The sequence below is a fragment of the Telmatherina bonti genome (assembly GCF_933228915.1).
Source record: "Telmatherina bonti genome assembly, chromosome: 7".
In the NCBI taxonomy this organism is placed as follows: domain Eukaryota; kingdom Metazoa; phylum Chordata; class Actinopteri; order Atheriniformes; family Telmatherinidae; genus Telmatherina; species Telmatherina bonti.
Window position 1 is genome coordinate 16731112 of NC_136625.1, and position 10986 is coordinate 16742097.

Consider the following 10986-nt stretch of genomic DNA (forward strand, 5'->3'; position numbering starts at 1 on the left):
ATGACATAAGAAAGACTTCACCGATGTGAACTATCTGTGATCAGTCATGAGGCTCTATTTGATCTAGCCACACCTCTGTGATAACTTTTCCTCAGTTTTAATAAAACTGATGATGAAAACAAAAACATTTTGAACCACTCAAATTTATTTGGTACCATTCATCGTACTTTTTTTTACCAAATGACTACACCAAAGAGTTATTAGTTGGGTGTGGGGAGGATTACAGATAAAATTTGTTTTCGTTGTTCAGCCTTTTATTCAATCTCCTACACCTTATAAGGCTGGCTAGGATTTTAGTTTGCATAAACTGTTTGGAAACAGAACCTGCTATGCATGGGGTCATTACAGTACACTGCAGAAGTGTGGATAACCTCCCCTCAAAACAGGCACCTGTGTTAATTTTCTGCTTGTGGCTTTCTTTGGCTGTGTGAGTAGTCAAGTCCTTCACTAGTTACATAGTCCACCTTGTATTGATCAATGTTACAATAATTGACACTTTCTAGCCTTGGCACTGAGAGTTCTCTGTTTTTACACCCTATAATCCAGGGCCACCTAATTCAGTCCTGCAAGAGCCCCAAGTCCTGCAGGTTTTCAATGTGTCCCTGCTTTATCACACCTGACTCAAATTAAACAGATCCAATAGCCAATGAAGTTATGCATAATGGCGTATTGTGCTGAGTCGAGTGTGTTGGAGGAGGGAAACACAGAAAACCTGCAGGACAGTGGCCCTGTGGGTCGGAATTGTATAGCCTTACTATAGTAGTTCTTTGGCCTATCTTTAGCTTGATGGTTGGAGTTATCATTACATACATTTAAGCAGAACTTTCTAAAGTAGTCAAACAAATCAGTGTTATTAGTTTCATTCAATCAGTGTGTAAGATGAGGCTTTAAAGTGGTATGCACTGGCAGCAGTCTCAGAAAATCAACTTTCAGTTCTGGTGTCTCTAAAGACCTTCTTCTCTGTGCAGCTGAAATATGCTGAAGCAAGGTGCTGATTTAGTTTTTTTTTTTTTTTTTTTTCAAAAGAATTTCCTGCTTTCTGACCTATATAATGTGAACTTGAAGTGTACTGCATATGACTTGGATCATATTAATGACAGTGTGGCAATTTGAAAACTAAGTCAGTATATAAAAGTTTCACTCATTCGATGGACCATAGTAGTTTACAAGATCCTTACTTTGCTTCTCTTTACTGGTTTTATTCCATCTTTTTTCCTTTTTACAGGAGCAGCTGGTTTTGTAGTCTGAAATACAGACACACACAAACAAAACACAGCTGAAGATTTTAAAGTCATCTATTGATGGATGCAAACTCAATTCCAGGTATATAAATGGCTGAATTGCAAGATACAATAATTTTCTTCAAAATGGACACCTTGCAGCTGTTTACAGACTATGTAATACTCAATGTGATTAATATTGTGTAAAGTTTGCACATTTATGTGTTTAAAATACCTTATGACCCAATACTTGGATTCAGGAACCTTCTTTTATACACATTTCATCATGCAGTCGTGATCTGGCCTTGTCAAATCTAGTTATAGTTTTTGCGTCATTAACACTGGATTTGACTTTCTGACCTGCATTACGCTTAAGCTGATAACATGCAATGATTGCCTCCCACCAGATTCCATACTCGATGACAGACATCCATGATGCTTCCAGTCTTTCAACAACCACATTGCAACTCACTCATTTTCTAAATAATTTATCCTATAACTGCTGACCATTTGACTGAATATGTATAAGCCTTTTGTGAGAGTGCTGTCTTTACTGTCATCCATTTAGTAAAACACAAAGTCTATTCACACATGCAGCACCAATATGCACTCTCTGAAAGAGTGTGGTTCTGAGAAAACAGACCAGTGCACTTAAGGAATGGTATCCAGGTGTAGGGCAGGAAATACCTGGAGCATTCCTTGCTCCAGGAATGTTTTTATTAGCCTTTTCACAAATGTCGCCATTTCAAGGTGTATACACTATAAAGTGCAGTGCAGGCTGGATCACTCAATCAAGCAAAGCGCGGCTTCAATAGGGAACCTATATCAGAGCTGGGGTTATGTTATTTGAACAGCTGGCACAGTTTAGTTCGGCATGTTCAAATGTGGGTAGAGTCTGAGGCTGTTGTACCACACGGGGGAGAGAAAAACACAGGCCTCCCCAAGTTTTCAGCAGGATAGACTGTAAAGTCTAATCTTGCTTTAAGTTTGAATCAACCTGTTGAAGGATTAGCAATCACACTGACCAAGAAAACCTTATTGCCCATGATAGATATCAGCTGAACACTTTATGCTCAATAAGCACATGGGTTTCAAAGACCAGACTGAGCACATAAACATGCAGCTACAAGCTAGTTAGCTCACCTTTGCAAAAATATTCAGAGGGAGAACTGAGGGTCAGCTACAGTGGCTAAAGCCATGAAAAAAACAAAAATCAATACAGAACAATGTTCAACTGATGTTTGTTTTTGTCCAAACAAGACATAAAATGTTTTGTAAAAATGCTATTTTGCTGTTTTTAGCAGTTTCCCACATTTCAAAACATGGTATCGCAAAGCACCTAAAGCAACAGCATAGATCGAAGTTATTTTCAAAATGCTGATCTGGCCTTTTAAAAGAACAACCGGGGAAAAAAAACAGCACTTGTACATTGTAACGTACAGAAATCCTGAGCAGCACAAGTTCCAATGCTTTCAGAGTGGTCCACTTTAAACTGCTGGGGCTCTCCAATTCCCATTTATCAAATAGAAAACACCTTTCCTGGCAGTTTGAAAGAAAAAATTTAGTCAGTGAAACTGTGTGTGTGTGTGTGTGTGTGTGTGTGTGTGTGTGTGTGTGTGTGTGTGAGTGTGAGTGTGAGTGTGTGTGTGTGTGTGTGTGTGTGTGTGTGTGTGTGTGTGTGTGAGGTGGACTAGTGGGACCAGTATGATTCCTGGTGTTAACAGCTAATAAATCAGAGCCCATCCCCTTGGTGCTCCACTGGCTCAATTATATCCACATGTAGCCATTATTCCTGCCATGTTAGCTGAAGTGAGCTGCATATTTTTAAAAGGTGGGTTTCCATAACACTTGCTGAAAGCTACACTGGTTGCTGGAACACATGTTTGGGCTCTGTGGAAGTCAGATGCTGGCTGTTTTAATGTAAAAAGTGCTGTGGAAAGCAGCGGGGGCCAGTGTGAACTCTTTTGTCTTCAGGTAAATCACTACTGTGATGTTTGTGGAAGCTATTAACTGGTTTACTACCTGGTGAGAGTACCAAAACTCTTTTTGGAAAAAAAGAGAGAGAAATGTTTTAATGCTAGCATAGCTGCTAATTGAACACAACGGCCAAATCCAACATGTGACATATTTCTTTTTGTTTTGCTTCTGTTTCCTTACAAACATGTGGTTACATGTGGTGCAGAGCTGAACGTTTTCATTGCAGTACATTCAGATCTATTTCTAAAATATTTAACTTTAGTAAAGGTCATAAAACATGTCAGAGCTGACACTCAGCATTCAATTAAGTTTCATTTAAGATACCTAACTCCATTAATATGATAAAGGGAGACACAATTGAATCCAATGGTTCTGTAATATTGGATTCAACAGAACAATAAAAGTTAGAATTTGGCCTGTGTATCTGACATATCCTGGTTTACTTAAGAATGTAAACAATCAGTCAGGACCCTGAATCACATTATTCAAACATGTGCAGTGGAGTAATTACCAAGTAGCTAAATAATATCTTTCATGATAGTTTTCTTTATCTGTGAAGTTTAACTTTTCCGAATCCTGGCGGTGGGTACACATGTGTGTCCAGGATAGTACCTCTGCAGTTTTTCAACAAGTGTTTAAGAGTTTCTGGGTTTCAGTGGGATTGGAGCCAGCTCTGTGTTATGTCGTTGGCACGTGCCAGTCTTTGTTAAACACCCCCTTCCCTACTTCCCGCTCCTCCTTCACACCCCCCCCTCCTCGTCTTCTTTTTCCAGCAAGGGGGAAGGAGAGCCTCAATGCTATCATTCTTTGATTCTGTCTGAATCTGGCCACATGTGAGCAGGAAAAGGAGCCAAACGTGCTTCCTGAGTGTTTTGGAGGGGGAAACGCTGTAATAAGCAAGGGGTGGGATGTTAAAAATAACTGAGCTATATAAGCCCAGAGCAAATTCCCAGTCACTCTCAAACTCCCACTGACTCTCGCTCGGCCAGGACGTTCCCTGCAGGACAGCCACGACCGCTCGCACACAGTTTTTCCATGGCAGTCAGAGTGTGCCATCCGAGGCAGAGCTGATGTGTCCAGATCCTCATCATTGCATCACTTGCAGACCTGACACAGACATGACGCATCGTCGCATTTTCATCTCTAATTAAAAAAAAAAAAGTTGCCAAATACCATGGAAGCATATTGATCAGGCTTATTTAAATCTGTTTACGGCTTTTGTTGTTTCTTTAATGCTTTAGGCTTCATTCTCTGTTGTGTTGAATAAGTAACCTCTGTGCTCAAAGCTCTGTTTTGGGCTAGAGAACTGTCGCCACACTGTTTTCCATTGAAAACCATAATAATAAAATCTTAAAACTACCAATCAAAAAAAGCTAGTGGAAATTAAAGATAGAATATTTCAAATATTTATTTTCACATTCATGAACAACCTGTCAGACTGTTTTGATAACTTATTATTTAGAAGAAAAAAAAAACAGAAATAACAAACCAAATGTTAAAATTGTGAAATGACTCTGTTACCCAATGATAACACTGTTGCGCAAACGTCAGTTTAGGGAAAGGATTTTCTGAAACTTCTATGGAAGTGTTGCTCATCCACATCTAACACTTGCTATTATTTCAGAGGAAAAGTCCCATACATGTTAGAAGGCTGCACTTTTTCTAAACAAGACAAGGTCAAGAATCTGAGTAGGAATCTGAATCCCCACGAGCTCTAAGGTGTTTGTCCTGTTTTTGACCTCTGACCTCTCTCTAGAGGGGGAAGGTAAAAGGTGCATTCCCCCACAGGGATCAGTTGCACAGCACTTCTCAGCAAAGCTCTTATAAATCTCTTCTAGTGCATCCTTCACTGTTTTTTAAGAGGGCTGCTGCAGAAAAACCTAGACTATGTGTGAGGCCCTGCACAAATGAAATTATCTCATCGGGCATGTACAGTTCTCCACAGGAAGTGACGGCTAAGAGCGAAATGAAAACCTGTCTTGTAAACGTCATGCAAATTACTGAGTGCTCCCACCGGACCTGCCAACTCCTTTCTTTTTTCCTTTTTTCTGCTTGTGTTATCCTTTTGTTGTTCTTCACAGAGCAGACCTCACTGCATGCTGTTTCTCAGGATTTTGGCTGCCGGCTAGATGTTGTTTTAGTTCAAATCTGCTAAAGTCTTTCCACATTCTGACAAAAATAAGCCATTAACCAGGATTGGTAAGCTTGTGATATTCAGTTTAAAGACAAGCAATAAACTGAATCATAACAAGTTTCCACTTTGTATTTTGGTCAGACCCAGAAACTTTTTGGTGTGAAAAGCTCATTTATTTTAATTATTATTATTATTATTATTATTATTATTATTATTATTATTATTATTATTATTATTATTATAGTTTCCATTACAATTAATTATCATCACAATAATGTTTAGTTGTTTATCTAAGTTGTGACAAAAAAACCTTCAAAATATAGACTGAAAACAAAAATTCCTCCTGTCCACCCAAACTGTCCTGGCAGGAGCAGGTTGACATTTGTGAGAACCACCTAACAAATGATGCAGTCTTTATCTCATGAGACTGTAAATGGCATACCAGTATGGAAATTTGACACATTTTTTGTCATCTGTGAATCTCTGAGGTTTCCTTTATAGCTATAAAATGACTTGCAAAATGGTTTGGGATCAAAGTACAGAGCAGCATGTCATTCCTCAACCATGGGTCATGCACTCTGACACACCTAAGTAACAGTAACACAAAGCTAGATGGAATGGCATGTTAATAATATGCTAGATGTGTTGGGGGTCAGCACAAAACTGCCCTCCGTCCCATTGTCTTCAATGCGGGAGGAGAAAAACTAGCTGGATTCATATTGAACACAAAATTATGAATTGGGTGCCAATCTTATCCAATTCCAAAAGGTTAAGGAAATTGACAAGAGTCTAAAATCAATTTCAAACCTTAAAACGCTCAAGGTTACGCTCCTGCTGCTACATCCCTGTTTTATATACTGAGGCAAACTGATAGCAAGTGTCAACAGCACATTCTTAAAAGACTAAAATTGCACAAGGATCTTTAAGTAAAACAGAAGTTGTCAAGACTGCCGAGAATTGAGCAGTGGATTAAGTTCCCTAAACTGAAAGTGAGAAGCTTAATAAAATGTTGGAGGTGACTGAGAGGGGAAGTGAAAGTGCCCTCACTCTGACTGGTACCAGAACAGAGGAAGGTTGTAGCACAGAGGTGACAGAATGGAGTTTGGACATCAGTCCAGCTGCTCCTCTGTTACTAAAAATCACATTTCCTCTCTGTCCTTACTGGACTCCCTCTGTGTGACGCACTTTCCACAGCACACACAGCACAGACCAGGCATCAGGATGTGGACACCTGACAGCTGTACACACTAGGTGGACATGACAGCTTGATGAGAGGCGATGTGCTCTCTGCAGCACAGGTCATCATCTGTACTACCTGTTCCAGAAGGAGGGGCGAAATAACTGCAGACACTCAAACAAAAGCACCGCTCACATTGTTGTGTGTGATTTAGGTTCTTCATTTGTATCGCTTCATACAAACAATGCGTCAGAGGTACTGTGTCTTTCCTTCTGATGTGCTTCATTAATTATTTGTCCTATTAAGATTCACAAAACTAACAAAAAACATAGGATATATAACTATGCATTGAGCAGCATCCATATAGATAGAAACACAAGAGTAAATACAAGAAAGAATGAAAAAAAAATCCATGTTCAAATTTTAAACAACCTTCCTTATCAGTAAATAAACTCTAAAAAGAGGAACAGAGGAGATAGATAGATAGATAGATAGATAGATAGATAGATAGATAGATAGATAGATAGATAGATAGATAGATAGATAGATAGATAGTGAACTTTGTGATCATCATTTCAGCCAACTTGTCTAATTGTTTGAACCTAATATTTAAAGTCGTGTTTTGATAGAATGGTGACAAACCAAAGAAAAACAAAGAGCTGATTTTTACTGTATCCCAAGCCAATTGTCTGCCGAGAAAACAAACCCCACCATCTTCCTACAAGAAACTGGATCGCTGCAGAAACGCCAGCAAAGCACGCAGGTTGATTTGTGTTGTAAATTTGACCCCAATCGACACTGCCGCTCCCAAAGCAATTTACACCTGAATGGGACGTTACCTTAAATCATGTTTACATCATGAGTGGTTACAGCTAGGGGAAAAGGCCTCCGAAAACCGTTTCAGACGACACTGGCGCCTGTTTGGACAAGCCCGCTGTGAGAGAACAAAACCATCCTCCATTAATGACAATAAGCCGAGAGCGAGACGCGCCAAGCAGGTGGATGCAGCAGCACATCTGCACAACACAGAACCGACACTGGAGCACTTTGAAAGTCCTGAAATCTGTTTGATAAAAAAAAATAATAATAATAAAAGAATAAGTATATAAAGATTTTTTTCTTTAAGTTTAAATATGTGTATATATATATATATATATATATATATATATATATATATATATATATATATATATATATATATATATATATATATATATATATATATATATATATATATATATATATAAAGGATTTCATATCCTAACATTTGCTTAAATGCTTGTTCAGTGATTTTGCCAAAAGCATTGATCTTTTTGGCTTCAGTTTTAGTGAATTATTTGGTGTAACTATGTGGGAAAATTAGCATAAACATCACGGCATAGTCTACAATATTGAACTTGTGTTAATGTTTCAGGTAATTCTCACACCATCAGATGAAAGTTAGTTTGTTTTTTACTTTTTCACATGCCATGTATCTTCTATCTTATTGTGTCAAGTTCCATTAATTTTTATAACAGCTCATCAAAAGAACCCGTTAAAATGACAAAGTGAACTGTCTGCCTTCATATTAAGTTATTGGTGCCGCATGGCTTCCAGCAGTTTCTGTCATCTGGCTTGTTCTTTTCAACTTATTACGTAATTATCTATGGTTGCTATACAGCCCGTTTTGTGTTTGTATTACTCTTTTTTCCAATACAGGACAGATGTGGGCTGGTCTGAGTGCGTCAGCCTAATGGGGAGGTCCGGGAGTTTATAGGTTGCTCTGCGCTGCCTTGGCTGTCAGAGAGCGTACTGAGCACTGCAGCCTGCAGGGACGCCTTTATAAAGAGCTAAATTTACCAAACTTTACGTTGTTTCCTGAACTCTCACAATTGGCCAAGCGAACTCAGTGAAGACAGTTATAAGGTTGGGAGGACCTCCTACCACTTTTAAACTTGTTCATGTATTTGAAGCCGCAGCTGTGTAGTGAGGCGACCGTGAACTAGGCGCACAGACTCTGGTGCGGCTGCCGCTGCGTGCACAACGCGACTTGGACAAGAGATAGTTGTTTCATTTCACCAAACGATGGCCTTATCCGGAGTGATGCTACCGTCATTTTCGACATTCTCAAACCAAAGAGAAAAAAACTGGGAAAATGTAAGTTAAATGATATTTAAATATCTATTTTAAAATTCGTTAAATTAGATTTGCGGCTACTGGCTTAATTGGGATAATATACTGGGACACTTTTGGAGTGTTGTCGTTTATTTAAAAAAAAAAAAAAAAAGACAAACTTTTTGTTCAGATGAAATTTTGTGAGTTTATTTCCGTTTAGAAACTTTATATTCATCGTGTTTGATTATTTCTTTGTTTCTGCAGAGATGGAAAGGAGATATGGACAAACTAGTTTCAACCAGCTGTTCCATGCTTGAAATGGTCCACAGTCTGGACAATCACTGCAAGAAGGACGACGAGGATCTGAGTAATTATTTGGATCTGGATTTTATTCTCTCCAACACAACTGGCTCAGACAACTCGGCGGAATTTGTTGGCACATCTGACCCCAACATGTACACAACTGGAAACTCTGTGCCATCCTACCACGCAGACGATCAGCGGTCTCCGCCACCCCCATATGGTGCCAGCCTCATGACAGAGCTCCTCCGCTCCGAAGGCACCGGCAACTATGGCATTACGCGCAACCCCAGCGTCCAGGGGAGATTCTTTGTCAACACAGCACATTTCCCTCGCCAGGACATCAAAGTAGAGCCACCAATGGACAGTTACGGTCCCGTTTTGGGCATGGTGCCTCAGACCTGCAGCAAAATCAAGCAAGAAGGCAACGTTTCGTGCATGATGTCCTTTGAACAGCCACGAGTGGCCATCTCTCCACGGGCAGCCAGCAACATGACCCCCCCTTTGAGCCCCGATGACCAGGGAATCACGGACTGCCAGGCACAGCTGTGCCAGCCCATGAACTTTCAGCAGAAATATCACACACCGGCAGCTTTTCAGCACCACCCTCAGGCTCCACAGATGCAGATGCCTTACCACGCTCCGCATACTGGCTTTGGCATGTATGAAGAAGGTCTCAACCTGCAGCCAGGGTCGCAGAGGGTGATGCTCACACCACCTTCATCTCCCCTCGAGCTGCTGGAGTCGAAACCCAAAAGAGGTCGACGCACGTGGCCACGCAAGCGCACTGCAACGCACACCTGCACCTTCGCTGGATGCGGGAAAACCTACACAAAGAGTTCTCACCTGAAGGCACATCTCCGAACTCACACTGGTAAGTTAAAGCTCCTCTCTGTCATGGTAACAGATGTGCGTAATTACGCACAGGTCTGCAAAAAAAGTTATGTGGTTGAGCACGAACTGATCTATTCCCTGACTGTCTCCTCGCAGGTGAGAAGCCGTACCACTGTAGCTGGGATGGTTGTGGATGGAAATTTGCCCGCTCCGACGAGCTGACCCGTCATTTCCGTAAACATACTGGACACAGGCCGTTCCAGTGCCACCTGTGCGAGCGCGCATTCTCCAGGTCTGACCATTTGGCACTTCACATGAAGAGACACATGTGAAGAAGCCCACTTGAGGACTTTTTAAAGGGGAACTGTATTATTTTTATTGTGACTGTATTTTTTTTTTTTTTATTTAAAATGCCCTCCATCTGGCCAAATTCTTTTTTTTTTTATATATAATATTTGAATTGAAAATGTTTTCGTGTTATTATTTTGTAATAACGTAGCTGGTACTACTTTGGTTGTATAAAAAGCTTTAGAAAAGTTTTGTTTGCTTAAGAGCAGGCAGACCAAGAAGGGGCTGGCCCTGTATATACTACTCTTCTTTTACAGAACTGGAATGCTGTGTTTGACACAAAAGTGCCTTTCTATGACTGTGCTACTGTAAACTCTGGGACAGAACGATGTTGCCAAAATGTGTATGTTCTTGTTAACCGTGGTGAAATCCTCATGCAGTTGCCTAAAATGTGCAGAGACAATGTTTTATTTAAACTGCCTTAGCGTCTGAACTGCCTTTTTTTTTTTTTTTTTTTTTTTTTTTTTTAATTTCTGATGCTTTTGCCAATTTCAAACTTCATGGAGTGAACCTTCTAGATCCAGCCCCTCTGTACACTATCAGGGCTTGATGTCCTGTGCATTATTTTTTACTAAAATTTATATAAATGAATAAATACATGGATTTTATACTGTAAAATGTGTATTTATTGTAAATATTAAAAGAAATGGATTCAAACTTTTTGAGTGAGGAATTTTATTCTTATCATGCATGCCAAGTCATTTCAGGTACACCTTATTCGCACCTTTTTTTTTTTATTATTAACCACATCCACCCACTCGTCAAAGGTTTCACAACTCGAGGCTGCAGCAAACCTGCAGACCACCAGAAAAGCTCAAGTAAATGCATAAGGCAGTTGGAGATTCAAGTTTTTAAAAACACGGACACTTGATTTCCTCAGTGATGTTTTGCAGCTGCAAGAC

General features: G+C 39.9%; 1 protein-coding gene across 1 annotated transcript; it reads left to right on the forward strand.

Annotated features, from left to right (window-relative positions):
* The first annotated feature begins 8454 nt into the window (after nt 1–8454).
* Nucleotides 8455–10606, forward strand: klf2b (Kruppel like factor 2b). The gene is made up of 3 exons (XM_079243969.1): nt 8455–8644; nt 8867–9776; nt 9893–10606. Exons 1-3 carry the CDS (start codon nt 8573–8575, stop codon nt 10066–10068), a joined length of 1158 nt encoding a protein of 385 aa, XP_079100095.1. The 5' UTR covers nt 8455–8572; the 3' UTR covers nt 10069–10606.
* Nucleotides 10607–10986: the final 380 nt, after the last annotated feature.